This window comes from Plecotus auritus, assembly GCF_963455305.1.
Source record: "Plecotus auritus genome assembly, chromosome: X".
Taxonomy (NCBI): Eukaryota; Metazoa; Chordata; class Mammalia; order Chiroptera; family Vespertilionidae; genus Plecotus; species Plecotus auritus.
The window spans coordinates 112,592,603-112,611,215 of NC_137784.1; the positions used below are offsets into that span (position 1 = coordinate 112,592,603).

At 39.0% G+C, this 18,613-nt stretch overlaps 1 protein-coding gene across 2 annotated transcripts in view; it reads right to left on the reverse strand.

The window, feature by feature from the left end:
* The window catches only part of GPC3 (glypican 3), a 658,140-nt gene that overhangs the window by 161,898 nt on the left and 477,629 nt on the right, over positions 1-18,613 (reverse strand). For both annotated transcript variants that reach the window (XM_080652923.1, XM_080652922.1), the window contains exon 4: positions 499-632. In XM_080652923.1, the coding sequence (XP_080509049.1) occupies positions 499-632 (134 nt within the window). The remainder of the gene's footprint in view (positions 1-498; positions 633-18,613) is intronic.

The window sequence follows — 18,613 nt, forward strand, 5'->3', positions numbered from 1 at the left end:
AATAAAGTCTTTAATTTAGTTCCTTAACTGTTATCTTAATAAATAGGAATAGGATCTTTCATTTTATCATTCTTAAAAGAATGTGTAGTGTGCAGTATGTGTATACACATGAGTGTGTCTTGCCATTTTCTCTTTGGTAAACTCATCCTGGACTCTGATAATAATGGGAAAAGCCAGAAACCAAGCCATGGAATTGTGAGACCAAATCATAAGCAAAAATGTTTTATCAATAAAGATCTTGAATACAGAAGTCCATTCCACCCTGCGTTGCTATACTGATATTTACATATGGTCAATTTACATTTAAATATAGCTTGGATCTAATACAATATCTTTTTTTTAAAAAAAAATACTGACAGATGATAGAATGTAATTAACCAAAAACTCTACTCAGGAGGACTAAATAACATGTATTTAAGAAGCTTCACTCCAATGGTTTTTGGACCTTAAAACACAATTGCTAATTGTATGCTCAATAGAGGGGGTGGGGGGACTCACCTTCTTCTGCCGGATAGGGTTTCTTCACGTTCCACATGAGCAACTTTTAATACTTTCTTGTCAATAAACAGATCTTCAGGATAATAAGCAGATCTATATTGACGTTGTTGAGAATGGGCACATAACTTTCCAATCTGAAAGAAATGCAATATAATTATATGATACTTTCACAGATATGATAGTAGAAACAAATTCTGTAATGCACTTCAATTTTTCCCCAATTTCTTTTTAAAGAGCAGAATTAAGTTATTACTGGTGTCAAAAAAGGTGGTATGTCTTTAAGGGGAAGAACCATCTATGGAAAAGAATGTTGAAGACTGGGGGTGGAGGCACTCTAAGTGCAGTCTATTCAGAGATTTTCTAAGCTAAAAAATGTGTGTTTTATTTTCCCTATAGTGAAGTGCACATTTCAGAGGACCCTCTACACAGGTATGCCACTGATGCCTTTTAATAGCACTTGGTATTTATATGTATGAAGAAGTTCACAAGTGGGCATTGCAAAATTTAGGTAGAAATAGTGCAGAAGATGAGGGATGAGAGATGTGTAAAATAGTCAGTTATAGAAGAGCAGCCTCCCATGCACAGAGTGCCCCACATTATTATGAGCATCCTATATAATAAAGTGGTAATATGCAAATTGACTGTCATGCCCTCACAAGATGGCTGCCTACAACCAGGCCGGCAGGGGGTTAGAGAGGGATGACCAAACGACTGAACAAGCAGGCTGCATGGGGCGACCAGGCCGGCAGTGGGGTTAGTGAGGGATGATAAAACGACTGAACAGCAGGCTGCGTGGGGCAACCAGGCCAGCAGAGGAGGGCAGTTGGGGGCAGCCAGGCCAGCAGGGGGGGCAGTTAGGGGTGACTAGGCTGGCAGGGGGGGCAGTAAGAGGGGACCAAGCCAGTGGGGGGCAATTAGGGGCAACCAGGGAGGTGGGGGGCAGTTGGGGGCAATTAGGCTGACCGGGGGGGGCAGTAAGGGGCAACTAGGCCAGCGTGGGGGCAGGTTGGGGCAACCAGGTCAGCAGGGGGGGCAGTTAGGGGTGACCAGGATGGTGGGGGGGGGGCAGTTAGGAGCCACCAGGCAGGCAGGAGGGTGCAGTTGGGGGTAACCAGGCTGGCGGGGGGGGCAGTTGGGGGCAATTAGGCTGGCAGGGGGGGCAGTGAGGGGTGACTAGGCCAGCAGGGGGCGCAGTTGGGGGTGACCAGGCCAGCAGGGGGGCACTAAGGGGTGACCAGGCCGGCTGGGGGAGGGGCAGTTAGAAGCGACCAGGCCAGCAGCAGGGGTCAGTTAGGGGTGATCAGGCTGGCAGGGGGGGCAGTAAGGGGCAACCAGGCAGGCAGGCAGGTGAGCGATTAGGAGCCAGAAGTCCAGGATTGTGAGAGGGCTCAGACCTAAACCTGCAGTCGGACATCCCCCAAGGGGTCCCAGATTGGAGAGGGTGCAGGCTGGGTTGAGGGGAAAAAATTTTGTGCACTGGGCCTCTAGTTTTGTTATAAGACCTAAGCTAGGGCATTCTAAAAAATGTCAATATAGTTTCTCATCTGGCTTTCCTATAAATGCCCAAGGGAAGGAAGAAGACAAGCCAACAAATCCATAGCCAGTATCATCGGCTATGAATCACATATAATTGCATTAGCCTAGTATTGAGAGTATTAAAGACTATAGGTGCTTAAGGAAGTCTATCTTCTTTCCTCTCTTGCTCTTTAACCTCTCCTGCTGTACCTAACTCCTTCCCTTTCTTCCTCCTTCCCTCTATCTATTCATTTGTTCATTCAAAAATATTTATTGGATGCCACCCTCTAAAACTTAGCTCTTTTACACTCATATAGCAATGATAGAAAAATTGCATCAGCTTTCTTATCTCAATTCTAAATGATTTGGTTAAATTATTTGTAGATTTCTTATATTTTCACTTTCAGAGAGGAGCCTAAATGAACTTCTATATGAAGAAGTATAAATGTTACCATATGTCTCCTTTGTGCCAGATACTATACTAAATGTTATCACTCCCATTTTATAGGTGAGGAAATTGAGGCCCAGGGAGGTCAAGTAACTTGCCTAAGGCAATGGGTGGTAGATTCAATCTGACTTTAAACCTATTTGTTGGACTTCAAAGCTTATGCAATATCACCTCCAGTGTGAGAGGCAAATTCTAAGTCCTCTAAAACATAGCCCAGGTGAATGTATAGATTGTACACTTTAGAAAAAATATTGTGAAGACAGGGATTATATCTTTGTCACTCTGTACCTCCATCGAATTCAGACTAGATTTTGTACACTGGCCAGCACTCAATAATGGTGAATTAATTGAAATGAATGGAAGAAAACTTTTTATATCAAGACTAGCAAACCATTCTACTGACGGGAAAATCCCACTTCTGGATTTCTCATGATGGGTTACAATATTTACTAAATTATTTATCTATTTATAAAAGCATAAATGGCATTTAGTTTGTATAGCTTAGGAAAGTTTTCCATATACTAATAAATTATTGAATTAGAAAAAAAAATCTAGAATCAGTATTAGCATAGCCTCAATTTATGAAAAACAGCATCTCTAGTCTAATATTCATACTAGCTATTCTTAATAGTTTATCTTAATAGGAATTAAACAAAAGTTGCAGACACTTTAAAATAAAATTGACCCTGGAACAACACAAGTTTGAACTGTGTGGGTCCACTTATACGTGGATTTATTTTTCAGCAAACACATACAGGACTGTAAATGTATTTTCCATTCCTTATGATTTTCTTAATAACATTTTTCTCTAGCTTACTTTATTGTAAGAATACAATAAAATATATACTAGTATATAACATACAAAATATGTGTTAATTGACTGTTTATGTTATTGGTAAGACTTTCACTCTACAGTAGGCTACTAGTAGTTTAGTTTTTGGGGAGTCAAAAGTTATACATAGCCTGGCCAGTGTGTCTCAGTGGTTGAGCTTTGACCAATGAACCAAGAGGTCACTGTTTGATTCCCAGCCAGGGCACACGCCCAGGTTTTGGGCTTGATCCCCAGTAGAGGGCGTGCAGGAGGCAGCCAATTAATGATTCTTTCTCATCATTGATGTTTCTATCTCTCTCTCCCTCTCCTTTTCTCTCTCTGAAATCAATAAAAACATATTAAAAATATAAAAAAGTGATACACAGATTTTCAACTGTATGAGGGAAGGTCAGTGCCCCAACCCCACATAATTCAATGGTCAACTGTATTCCATTTGGCTTTGGAATGTACTGTATAATACTGAATTTTTCACATGTGTTTATGTAATGTTATTTGACTGCGGCTAATATTAATTTCAAATGAAGAATCTGCATTCTCTGAGTTTGCCCTAACTGGTACCAGTCTAGTAGGGTGCTTTAGGCTAGGGCATGCCACAGTTTGCTGCTCTGTTGACTAATGAGTTTGCCGACCACTGGGCTAGGGGGCTGCCTGGTTGTACTGGGGAGTTACGTTCCAATCACTTCCAAAGCAAATAATGCAAGATAAAAATAACTTAGATATTCCATAAATATCTATACTTCAACATTATACATCAACATGAAAGTCTATTCCACCAGGATCAAAATGTTCTTAGTCATCGCATTCAGGAGCAAAGGACACATTCTCTTGACCAGCACCTGGTCTAAATCTAGCACCTGAAATCAAAATCTTCCACAGTAATTTGTCTACTTGCAACTCACAGTTGTGAAATCTTCCTTCCCATTGAATGTATGTCCTTCTTTATCAGTGAATATCAATTGGGCCACAGCAAGTCCTTAAAGTTTTGAAACCCTCCCCATCTACTGGAAAGGGGTGTAGCTGAGGCAAACGTAAGAAAGTTAGGAAGAAATGAGAATGTGGACACTCTGCAGTCTGACCTGTCTTCCTAAGTAACCCAATGTGGCATATGGAGCTGAGTTCCCAAAGTTCTGTGTAGGGTAAGGGGCAAACAATGGCACCCTGCCCACATGCTCACTTCCCTATCTGAAATCTGAAATGTGCCACATCTTATCAGACAGACTGTACTGGTATTTCTTTCCACAAATCTACCATGAAGCAAATTCTTCTCATATACCAAGAATGTGTCAAATGTAGCCTCCCTTCCCCCTTTGGGATCTCCTCCCACATCTTTCACCTCCACACTGTGAGCTTTAGGTGAATATTATGATCTTATGTTGAGAAGTAGACATGAAAAGGAAACCTAATTTACAAAGACATGCAGTGTTCATATTAAGGAGGTCCTTTCATCTTCACACTTGGGAAAAATCAGACTATGCTTGGAGAGCTGAGTATTAATCTGCAGTTGCTTGTTGAAGAAACCAGCCTTCCAAGTAACATTTTAGAAATCAGTATCCTGCCCAGGACTTTCAGGTTCTTAAATAAGAAGTGATATCCAATTTCCTTTCACTGACTAATGTACCTAGTCAAGGATGCTGTTACCTTTAAATTTAGTTAGTTGAAGTGAATTTATTGGACAGGTGAGTGTCTCTATCAATAGACTTGGAATAGAACACCTTTCTGTTTTCCATGAACTCTGATTTCTAATAATGCCTTTATTCATGTGCCAGAACCTGTGGTAGGAAAAGCAATAGTGCTATGAAGTGTTATGACACTCGAAACACAAAAAAGCAGGGCTTCTGACAGTATCCAGGCCAGCAGGTCATTCTAGTAACCTCAGCACCATTATTTTTTAACCAGGCTCCAGAAGTACTGGCTTTGTACATACACAAGGAGAATACACTGTTGGGGCCCAGCAAGGTATAGTGAAGAGCTCGGTAGAATGAATATCAAGAGAACTGACCTGCAACCCCACTTCTTCCTCTCACCCATAACAGGTTTTTGTTTTGTTTGTTTTCCATGATACATGATTTATGTATTATATTTTGTACCCACACTCAAAAGACAAATCATCTTCCTTTACCATATATTTGACCCCCTTTATTCTAGTGGAGTGATTGAAATGTAGCCTGCCAGGTAAGAATCAATAAACCATACTAATGTACTGGATACCAAGTGGTGTGGGAGACATGTCTCCTCAAGTAGGTCCTCACTGCTGCCTGCAGGATGACCTGAAACCATGGTTCCAGAAGTTAGAGTCTTGCATTGGCTACAAAATCTGTAATTCCTACAATCTAACCCAGATTTAGTCTGATATTTGGACTGAATATATTCTTTATAATTTCCTCCCAAATGGGAAGATTCCAGATTAATCCTATGGCTACAAAAATGCACTGGGTTTAAGCCTTTAGCTTGATAGCCTAAAATATATGAAAATGGGGATGGGAGGGTGAACCCTAACAGATTTATTTTTCTCTTGATTTAAAAAACCGATGAATGAAAGGCTTTTTTCTTTCTCAAAAATATATAAAAGGCATGTGTATGTATTTTAACTTATATGGCCCATAATAGAAGAAGAAGGAGGTGAATGGAGGGGAGAAGCAGACACAGAGAGGGAAACGTTCCCATTAGTGAGTCTGTGGCACAAGAAGAACCACGGACATATCATATTGCCCTCGAAAATCTGACAGCTTTTGAGAAAAAAGATGACTCTCCCACTGAACTTTACTCAGTAATCAGCACAACTCCTTCCCTCTCCAAGACTTGAGGGCCTCCAGATGGCTTTTTCAGTTATCTATATATATAAAAGCCCAAGTGACCATCTGACCATTCGACTGTTCGCCTGGTAGCTATGATGTGCAATGACCACAGGGGGCAGACGCTCTGACCGGTGAGGAAGGAGCCCAATTCTTCACAGAATCGGCCATGGGTTAGGTTGCTGCTGGGGCACTGTTGCCCCAAATCGGCTTCACCTGCACCCCGGACCCAGAGAGGTGCCTCAGCCTGGCCTGCGGGGATTGGGCCGAATCCAGCTCTCCAATATCCCTTGAGGGGTACCAGATTGTGAGAGGGCACAGGTCAGGCCGAGGGACCCCACCAGTACATGAATCTGTGCACCAGGCCTCTAGTCTATAATAATAAAAGCATAATATGCTAATTAGACTGGACAACTGAACGACCTTCTGGACATCATTCCAGACATCCTTCTGGACGAAGCCACGGCAGCGGGGGTGAGGCAGCAGGGGCCGAGGCAGAGGTGGTTAGGGGCAATCAGGCAGGCAGGTGAGTGGTTAGGGGCAATCAGGCAGGCAGTTGGGTGGTTAGGGGTGATTAGGAAGGCAGGAGAGTGGTTAGGGGCAATCAGGCAGGCAAGTGAGATGTTAGGGGAGATCAGGAAGGCAGGAAGAGTGGTTAGGGGTGATCAGGCAGGGAGGCAAGCGGTTTGGGGTGATCAGGCAGGCATGTGAGCAGTTAAGGGCAATCAGGCAGACAGGTGAGCAGTTAAGGGAGTTAGGGGTGATCAGGCAGGCAGGCGAGTGGTTATGAGTGATCAGACAGGCAGGCAGAGTGGTTAGGGGCGATCAGGCAGGAAGGCAGGCAAGTGGTTAGGAGCCAGCAGTCCCAGATTGCAAGAGGGTGCAGGCTGGGCTGAGAGACACCCCCCCATGCATGAATTTTGTGCACTGGGCCTCTAGTATTAATTATATAACTTTCCTATTGGAATCCAACTGATTACTATGGTACCAAGGTGTGCTTTTCTGAGAACTGTTATGAAATAATTTGTATATATTTAATCTTTGATCATTGATAGATTCATCAGAAACCTGAAAAATTAAAAATAAAACTTTCTGTACAGTTTTGCATTTTAAATATCAATTCTGATCCTCTGATCCATTCTGGAGGAATAGATGTGTTAGGTACAGGAGTGTGGTAGAATGGGATGGGGTTGGAATTCCATAGGTTTTCAGTTAAAATGAAATCATGAACTTCAGTTCATTCAGTTAAATTGTCTATTACACTGTTATTCAATTTCATTTAATTAAATCTTAAAACTTTTATTACAAAATATATATTGAAATGATGTGATATACAACAAAAACTTTTTAATAGTAGTAACCATGCCTATTTGACAATTCTACAGGTATAATAAAAATGCTAATATATGTTAATGTTTAGTCTGTGGTTAATGTTTTGTCTTGTTAATTTCCCCAGGGCTTTTATTACTGATTTAAATCTGCCACATTACTCAACTGTTTGCATTGCTTCCACAAACTGCATGGAAGTAGCTCAAATGAATACTGATTAACAAAAATGAACAAACATTTGGCTGGGCAAACCATTCTTAATATATGCTTGTAATCATTACATACATTTTTTTTTTATAAAGAGATGGGCATGGCAGGCATTTTTCATTCATTTTTCCTACAGAAAATATGCATATTAGCATTACATTAATTTATAACCTTGTACTTCAGAAAGCACATCATTATGAATTAACTATTGATTGATCTGGATATAGAGCAGAGGATAATGAACAGATCTGTGACAATGTGTTTTTCCCCCACAGACATTTTGCTGTGACTCATCAATTGCTTGCCCATTAAAATGAAAGTTCACTAGTAGTAATCTGTAATGTACTAGTATTATGAATCAATATATTTTAAGAAATTGGGTGTCAGTACTTGAATGTTCCATTCAAGTCAGCTTTTTAAATAAATTGCAGTCCAAAAACAGGGAACCAATGTCCTACAGATTGGTCCACTATTAAGTTGAACTACAGCACTATAACATGCTGAAAGGAGCACAAAATTTGGAGTCAGAAAGCCCTGGGTTTGATTCCCAGCTCATCTTCTTACCACTTCAATAACTCAAGAAAAGTCATTTCATTTCCCTTAAACTCAGCTTTCTCATTTTCACAATGGAGATAATAGCAATGCCTGCCTTGCCTTACCTGATAGCAAGAGGATCAAATAAAATAATTAATGAAAGAGTGTAATGTCTCCCACATCCAGACAGATAAATCTGACTCATTCATTCTGTAAGTGAGGACTACTTATTTCTGCAGCCCTCTTTGTGTGTTAGAATCCTGGCTCAGCTTGGCAGGCCTATAGCTAGCTGTAAGTAATATTTAGAGGAATTCTTTAACTGGGGACTTTTGAACCACAGGAAAAGGGTTTAATGAGACTGGGTCCCCATTCTGAAAAGGAACCACATTGAATTTGCCCATTTTGTTTGTGCATCACACAGTCTGATCTGTTTTTTCTTTGGGATACCTGAAATATCCTATTCTGTTCTTCAGGTCCCAATTACTGATAGGTGGTACACAATCTTTGCTGGTTATCCTATCTCTTTAACTTGCATCCTTGTGTTTGTGGGCCGAATGCCATAAGGATTGGAAACAGGTTTACATATTCTTTTGCAGAAGACTTGCATTTCACTAACTTAAAACTGTCACAGATGAATTCAGAGCTGAAAACAGAATCCTGCATATGTGCCTAACACTTATAAAATACCAATCCCTTGCCAGCACCAAGTGTTCAGGGCATTATTGCTTAATCACATATGACCAATATTGTAAGGGTTAAAAGAGAACCTCGTGTAGTCAATAAACTCAATGCTGAATTCAAATACTACTTTTCCAAATGTACTCATTTGCTTGTGTCCCCTATCACTGTGAAAAAGGAATCTCCACCCACTCAGTTTGTCAAGCCAGAAGAAACCAAGGCATTTCTGATCATTTCTCCCTCTCCCTGACTCCCTTATGTCCAGTGATTAAGTCATTTTTCTCTTATAAGTAACTTTTAAACTTGTGCACTTTTCTCTATCCTCAGGTCTAGGATTCCATTAACTCTCAGAACAGTGCTTCTTGAACTTTAATGTGTATACAAATCACCTGGGAATTTCATTCATGTAGAATCATGTACAGTATGTCTGGGTGATGCCTGAGATGAGTAGTGAGGCCCTAGTGTAGTGGGTCTCAAAGTGTGGCCCCAAAACAAGCAGCATATGTTACCTGGGAACTTGTCACAAATGTAGATTTTAAGGCCCAACCTTAGGCTTACTGAATCAGAAACACTGTGAGAGGGGTCAGGCCATCTGTTTTAATAAGACCTCCAGGGGATTCTGATGCATGCTCAAGTTGGAGAACCACGCCACAATGATCCTCCCAACATCATATTAAATTGGTCTCCCAAACTCCAGTTTTGACCTCCCTGAATTCATTTCCTATAACAGCAGTTCTCTGAGATCCTCTGAGGAGGTCCTAGAGGTCAAACCTCTTTCCATAATAATACTAAGACTTTATTTGCCCCTTTTACTCTTATTCCCTCACAAACTATATATATATATATAATTTCCAGAAGCTGTATAATGTATAATGACATCATTGCTCTGAAATATGTTTGTGTGTATTCTAGAATTTTCTAAGATAGCAGGTTTAACGTACAAATATATGCATTTTTAAGAGTAATTGTTTCTCAGTACTTAGTGCTCTTACTGGCTATTTAGATTATGACTACTATCATTTTTATAACCTCATTACCATTGAATTATTATTTTGAAATCTAGAAGTTTTGTGTCTATGTGAAAATGTAAGAAATAAATACACTTTGTAGTCTTATTTAAAAGAATATTTAAAATATTTTTGAAAAATCTAAGTTTAAAATTAACTATACATTTTATTATAGATTTTATATTTTGTTATACAACACAATAAAAATAATTTACAACATATTTTCTGATACGTAAAGATAGATATTTGGTTTCAAAAAGGGAGATTATAAGAGTCCCTTGCTCAACCCATATCTGCAATGTCTGGGACTGAAGATGCTAAAAATATATGAAACTGATTTATCAGAGTTTTCCGACTCATAGAAAGAAGGGAGCTACACAGTAGATTAAAACTGTAATTACGAAACAAAAATATAACAAAAGCTATCACTCCTTTGGTCTTATATATACTAATAACTTATCTTACTGTGTTTAGGGCAGCAAACCATTTTAGAGCAGTATTATAGTTTGAACTAAGTTGCAGAGTCATCGTGAAATCAATCATTCATAGTTTAGAGAAAAAGAAATTTAATATTTAAAAGTTGATATTATAAACTCTTTAAAATCAAAATTATTATACTTTTTCAGAAAATAAATGGAAAGGCCACTGAAACATAGTATAGGGTAAGGTATGGTAGCTGGAAAAGTGCACACAGTAATGGAGAAACTAATAAACACTTTAGAGTTGACATTGCTGAATGCATACAGGATAAAGAATCAGTAGAGATAATCATGTCACATTCCAATGAAAGGTATTAACTCATTGAATTAAAGATTTGGCTGCAAACATAAAGGTAAATTTAATATCTCCTTAGCAGAATTGTGGATTTGCCCTTCAAATGGACACATCTACAGGCATAAGCTGGACTTGCTGTTTTGCTTGTATTCAACCAGTATCAGCACCAACTAATTATTGAAAAATATCTATATTGTGAGAGCTTGGGAAAAAAATGAATAGTGCTGAAATATTCTAAGTGTTGATCTGTTGTTGAAATACATCATTTATCCTCAAACAAATGTGAGGACATTTTCACTGATGGTACAAAAGGTATGGCAGGTAAAACTGCTGGCACCTTAACATGTGTGAGAATAATGGCACCAAACCCTAATAGTAGTCGCTGTATATTTCAATGCTAAGCACTCCCAGATTTTTTAAGCCAGTTTCACTTAAGAATATAAATGAAGGAGTGAAAATTAATTTTAGTAAATATTGGCCCTTGACTACACGTGTTTTTATTATTATTAATGATGAAATGGGAAGTATGCATACAAATCTTCTGAGATTTCAAGGAAAATAAAGTATAAGAAAACGAATTTTACCACAGGCTAATCGATATAGACAAGAATTAAGTTCCTATGGCATCTCATGAATATTAAATGAAATTATGTTTGAATGAAATTATTTTATTCAAAGACCTGCTGTATATGATATTTTGATGTATAACGAAGTGCTATTAACCTCTTGCAGAACAGCATAAACACAGTGAACCAATATTTTTCAAATGACTGATGCAGTATGATCACACAATGGCTAAAGATATACTCAAAGTGCAAGAAAAATTTTATTGAAACAAAAAAAGGTAATTGATATTGTTTCATATTCCATATTGCAGCTGACCTTTAAGAAACTATCACTTGTCAAAATTTTGTGTAGTATCAGAGAAAATTAGCCTTAATTATAAAAAAGGGTATTAAAACACTTTACTTTTTCCAGATTGTGTTTAGAAGAAGATTCGAGAATCCAGCTGTCTACTATTAAGTAAGTAATTAAAGAGATTTCCAAAAAGGTAAAACAATAAAGTATACTCATCCCACTAAAGTATTTTGTTTTGGAAAGTATATCTATTTTCTTAGAAAAAAATACATGTGATTACTTTATTATTATTAATTTAAAATTAAATGGTAAATAAACAGTTTTTTATAACTCTCCAGTGTTATTTTCTAATACAATAAATAGCAATAGGTATAATTTATATAAATGAATCTCTTTGGGAATGCCTCTATAATTTTTAAGAGTGTAAAAGAGTCCTGATGCCAAAATGTTTTTCTGTACTAACACAAAAAAACCTGAAGTAATAATTTATAAGTAAATTATAGATAAATTAAATTATTATAATAAACAAAATCTTATATATCAATAATACTTTATTAATTCATAAGTTAATATGTGTTCTAAGTGTTGGATTCATAGCAAAGGTAATTTCACTGCTCAGCTTAGAACACAGAGTGGTTTCCCATAGCCCTTATGATAAAGTATGTATCTTAACTTCATTTACAAAATCCTTGATAATTTTGTTCCTTCAGAACTCCTTGCTTCATGTCACTCTCCTCCCATCATATTATGTGCTCAGTTCCTTCACAGCATCATGAGCCATTATACATATTCTATGTTCTGCCTGGAAACCATCCCCCTTGTTCTTTGGGTCCCAATTTATATTTAACTTTCCTCCAGAAGCTCCACAGTCTGAATTTTATCCCCTTCTATAATCTCCTTTAGTCCTCTATTCTTTCCCCATCATGACACTTATCAGACTACATTGTAATTGCTTATCTTAGCTTCTGTTTTCTTCCACAAAGTGTAACCTTCATGAGGGGAAAAAAATCTTGTTCATTATTGTATTTCTAGTGCTTAGTAAAGCACTCCACTTAGATGATTAATAAATATTGGTTGGACAAATAATAAATAAAGCAATAAAATGTTATGCAATGTATGTATTAAAATAATAATAGTGCATCAGCAAAAATTTAGAGCAAGAACCTGGGAAAATTCCTCCACAAAAGCAGTGAAAAAATGGAAAAATTATTAAAATCAAAGTTCTCATAGTTTTGTAAATCAATAAAAGTATTGTAGCAATCCAAGGGGGATTTATCTGAAAATATGGCTGAATCTCAGAACAATGAGCATTTTTTGATACCAGTATTAGCCTGATATCAAAATTAGACAAACGCATCACAAGAAATGAAAACTGTAGACAAATATCACTTATGAAGATAGAGTGAAAAATCCTTAATAAAATACTAGCACCCTGGATCTAGTAATATATCCCTGAATTTGGACCCCTATCCACACCAGATATCAAAATTAACTCAAAAGGGACAAAAACTTACACTGAAGTGTTAAAACTGTAAAACTCTTAGCAGAAAACATAGGTGCAAAGTTTTGCAACCTCAAATTTATTTGGCAATGGTTCTTAGATATTACAGAAAGCACAAGTGACCAACAAAAAAATAGATGAACTGGACTTCATAAAAATGAAAGTATTTTTATGTTTCAAATGACACTTAAAAAAGACAACCTACAGAATGAGAGTATTTTCAAAACGTATATCTGATAAAGGTCTAGTATTCTGAATATCTAAAGAACTTTTACAACTCAATAATGAAATAATCCTATATAATAAAGAGCTAATATGCAAATTGACCATCACTCCAACACACAAGATGGCCGCCCCCATGTGGTCAAAGATGGCCGCCCCCATGTGGACACAAGATGGCCGCCACAAGATGGCCAGCAGTAAGGGGCAACGAGGCCTGCATGGGAGGGCAGTTGGGGGGACCAGGACTGCAGGGGAGGGCAGTTGGGGGGACCAGGACTGCAGGGGAGGGCAGTTGGGAGTGACCAGGCCTGCATGGAAGGGCAGTTGGGGGCAACCAGGCCAGCAGGGGAGGGCAGTTGAGGGTGACCAGGCCAGCAGGGGCAGGCAATTGGGGGTGACTGGGACTGCAGGGGAGGACAGTTGCGGGGGACCAGTCCTGCAGGGGAGGGCAGTTGGGGGGGACCCAGGCCTGCAGTGGAGAGCAGTTAGGGGTGACCAGGCCTGCAGTGGAGAGCACTTGGGGGGGACCAGGCCAGCAGGGGAGGGCAGTTGGGGGTGACCAGGCCTGCAGGGGAGGGCAGTTAGGGGTGACCAGGCCTGCAGGGGAGGGCAGTTGGGGGCAACCAGGAAATTTAAGCTATGCCCCAGCTGTGTGCATTTGTTTACTTGCAGGAATTGGTAAATAAATGTATGCACTTACTAGACCTATTGAGTATAAATTCAAAATTACAGTAATACATATAAAAACTTTTCTGTGAAATTAAACTTTTCGTATATACTTAATTTTAATTATACAAATGCATTTACATAAGTAAAAAACAGGTAAACTAACTAATTTGACAATTTTTAACATACGCATTCAGAGAACTTATTTTATTATATAACAGGCTTTCACCTTTAACAGACACTCCCTCACCCAAATTAGTCCATTATATCGAGGTTTTACTCTATTCAGAAAATTATAAGACACTGAAGAAAGAAATTGAAGAAGATACAAATAAGTGGAAGACTATACTGTGTTCACAGATAGGAAAAAATTAACATCATTAAAATGCCTGTATTACCCAAGGCAATCTATAGATTCAGTGCAATTCCTATCAAGATACAATGGCATATTTCACAGAACTAGAACAAACGTTTTAAAATTTTATATGGAAACCACAAAAGACCCCAAATAGTCACAGCAATCTTGGGAAAGAATAACTAATTTGGAGGAATCAGACCAGGTGATATCAAACTATCATACAAGGCCACAGTAATCACAATAGCATGTTACTGGCATAAAACAGACATATAGACGAATTAAACAGAATAGAGAGCCCAGAAATAAACCCAGGTCTTTATGGTCAATTAATATTTTACAAAGGAGGCAAGAACATACAATGGGGTTAATGACAGTCAGCAGGGGAGGGCAGTTAGGGGTAACCAGGCCTGCAGGGGAGGGCAGTTGGGGTGACCAGGCCTGCAGTGGAGGGCAGTTGGGGGTGACCAGGCCTGCAGGGGAGGGCAGTTGGGGGCGACCAGGTCAGCAGGGGAGGGCAGTTAAGGGCAATTGGGCTGGCACAGGAGCAGTTAGGCGTTGATCAGGCTGGCAGGGGAGTAGTTAGGGGGTGATCAGGCTGGCAGGCAGAAGCGGTTAGGGGCAATCAGGCAGGCAGGCAGGTGAGCATTTGGGAGCCAGCAGTCCTGGATTGTGAGAGGGATGTCCGACTTCCCGTTTAGGTTCAGGCACAGTGGGATCGGGCCTAAACAGGCAGTCAGACCTCCCTCGAGGGGTCCCAGATTGGAGAGGGTGCAGGCTGGGCTGAGGGACATCCCCCCCATGCACGAATTTCATGCACTGGGCCTCTGGTATTATATAAATGGGTACAGTCTGATGAGCCTATTTATAGTTTATCTCTTAACAGATACTGACTAATATGCAGCTGTACTTCATTTTTCATAGCTTGTTGCTATTCATGTGTCTGTTTCTATTCATTATGCATAATTAAAACTTTAGTCTGATTTAAGATTTAGTTTCAGGGAATGTATAGTATATAAAACTGGGGCTGACTACTATGCAACATTACATACCACACTAATACAGAATCCCAAATCACATACAAAAATGTTCCTGCCTTTCTAATTTACAAGAAGACTCAGAGTGTAGGCTACTACCATATAGCACATTATGTCAGGAGAGCCCACTTTTGGATCTTATTGCACTCACTGTCATTAACACTGTTGTTAAATTCTGACAGGCTGAAAAGTACTAGATGGGTTAAAAGCAAAAAATAAATAATAATAATAATAATAATAATAATAATAATAATAATAATAAAATAGTAGAGTGCAAAATATGCCATTTTCATACTCTATTTCTCATACAAATATTTTTAAAACACTGTATTTAACCAAGCACCATTCCTAAAAGTGTATGGGAAGCTGTGTACCTGCTAGACAGCAGCACTGTTTCAAGATTGCTCTGACTGTAACTTCAGTCACACCTGTTAGCTACAGTGTATCTGAATAAAGACATAGTCTCTGACCAATACCTTGGGTCTCTGCTGATTGCACTGCACTGTAGACAGACCACTGCTGATTGGTTTCAGCAAAAATTATAGTCTGAATGGCTCAGAAACACTTCTGAGACAATTTTGAAAAGGACATGATTGAAAGGAGGGAAAATAATCAGGTGAATTGAGAAGAGTTGTGACCTCTGAACAGAAATAGCACAAAGAGAATTGTCTTGCACATTTCCTTCTATGACAGCAGCATTGAACATTGTTATCATTCCAACCCTTTCTGTCTACAGATGTTATTTTCACTCTCTTCTCCAATCTCTTCTTTTAATCAGTTCCTTAAATGTCAGTCATGATTTCTTACACCCTGGTTTGGCAGCTTGTGATTTTTCCCCCTAGTATTTGCACATTTTCATCTGCCCAACAAAACTTTGGGCATCATCTAAAACTGGAATTCCCCTGCTTTCTTCCATGTGTCTAGACTCAGAGACACATGAATATCAGAGCTAGTAGGGACACTTTAATCTGTTAGGGCAGTAGTCGGCAAACTCATTAGTCAACAGAGCCAAATATCAACAGTACAATGATTGAAATTTCTTTTGAGAGCCAAATTTTTTAAACTTAAACTTCTTCTAATGCCACTTCTTCAAAATAGACTCGCCCAGGCCGTGGATTTTTGTGGAAGAGCCACACTCAAGGGGCCAAAGAGCCGCAGTTTGCCGACCACTGTGTTAGGGCAATTCTCCCTTTTATAAGTAGGAAACATACCCAGAGAAAGGCAGGAACTTGCATATGCCTGCTTCTGAAAGTGTTAGGTGTGCTCAGGAAATACCATCTCAATTGAATTTCACTCTTAGTAAACAGATTTCAGAAGCTTCCCAAACACAGTACATTCTGAACTAAAATAGAAATGGTATCTAAAGATGAGTTCTATTTTATATGACTTATGCTCTGCTGTCCCACCATTGTTGTGAATAATTGAGAGATAGCTGTCTCCCATGCTTTTCAAATGCCCACTTATGGTGCCCAGAATATTGTAGATAGAAATAATCTAAGCTGTGCTACTGACTTAATCTTGGACAAATCATTTAACCTCTGCATAACACAAGAGATTTTGCAAAGCAAGTTTGTTCCAAGGAGAAAAGGTGTTTCAAGCAAAAATCCCTGTTATAATGCCAGATCCTTCCGGTGTGGGGTTACTTGCACAAATTTAGTGACTTCTATAACAAAATACTGATAGGCACAATTACCCTGGTTCCACATCTTGCATGGCAGCTGCACAAACTCATTTGGACTGGGGACACCTGAAACTCATTACTCCACTTGAAGGAAAATCAAATTACTTCATTTTGGAGTCAATTTACAGAGTGAGAGCAGGACCTCAAAGACATAAGTCCAGAGAAGGGCAAGTGTGACAAAGAAATGAGTTATGTGAATACGACTGAAGAGGAAAGGAAAGAAAAAAGCAACACTTGGCTACACATAGCTGGTGATAATAATTCTTCTAGCTTTGCCAAGGAGCCAGCCCCCAGTATTTCATTAGGAGGAAGAAAAACAAAATGAGATTCTCACCCTTTACAAGGGCACAGGTACTACTGTTAGTAACTGCCAAGGAGAATGGGCATCCCAGACACTGGAATTCTGATAGAAACACTGGGAAAAGACAAGATGATTAGCTTCTTATGTACTGATTTTCCTTTAGAAGCTTTTGATTAACTGACAAATCAGCAGGCCTCTTGCTAGTGTCATGAAATCAAATATATCTGGAGCCAAAGAAGGGGAACAAGACCAGACATATGAGTGCTCTATCTGCTCAGTTTTATTAAAAACTCATTGCTTGGTGCTAAGACAAATCTCAAAAGATTGCTTTTCTAATAAAGGCAACCTCTTCATTCTCTGTTTGCTTATCTAGATTCCTCTAATATACAGAACAGTATCTGCCTCACGTCTTGCCATCCTGCCAAAGCTAATAACATACATGAATCAGAAATGCATTTTTTTAATCCCAATGTTGGCAGCTCAGCAACAAAAAAATGCACTAGCATTCAGGTTCAAACTCCTCTGCATAAGACTGCTGGGTAGGTCTTCCTTAGGACACTGCCTCAACTATCAACTCCAAGAGAGGTAATCTAGATTATTGAGTCAACATAAATATTCAAAAAGTAAATAATGAAATAATCATAATAAAAACATAAGAAGGCGAATGATAACATAGAGTTAGCAATCAGTTGTCTGGATCACTCCATAAAAATATTCCTTAAAAATTTTCCTTGTACAAATATCCAAAGAGAAAACCAGACTATGGAGAATTCTCTGAAGTCCTTTTGCTGTCACCTACTCATTCACTTTCTTAGTCACTCATCTACCTAATGAATCAAATTTCCCATCCTCTTCTCATGGGGTCTCCTCTCAATGGGCAATCTTTCTCCTATCCATCTACCTTCCTACTCTTGATCATCTGTGCTAAAATATTCCTTCTCCCCACCCACCTTCATGCTCATAAATCTTTCTATTTACTCTGTAATGAGGACTTTACTTGAAAGGTATACTAAAAAAAACTCATTCCCTATCAGGATGGCGTTGTACATTGTCTACTGCAAAAGCTGAAGCATCCATGTGCTCTTTCTGTTAAGAACTCAGAGACAGAGAAACATCAATCAGAACGTCAAACCTCAGGGAAGGTAGGGAACGGTGGGGGTAAGGGGGAGAGATCAACAAAAGGACTTATATGCATGCATATAAGCCTAATCAATGGACACAGACAACAGGGGGTGGGGGCATGAGTGGGGGGTGGGGGGTAATGGGGGAATAAGGACACATATGTAATACCTTCATCAATAAAGAAATTTAAAAAAAAGAACTCTCTCCATACCAAGTTTTTCTAATCAAAATTTGTCCCTCTCTATTTATCTATTTC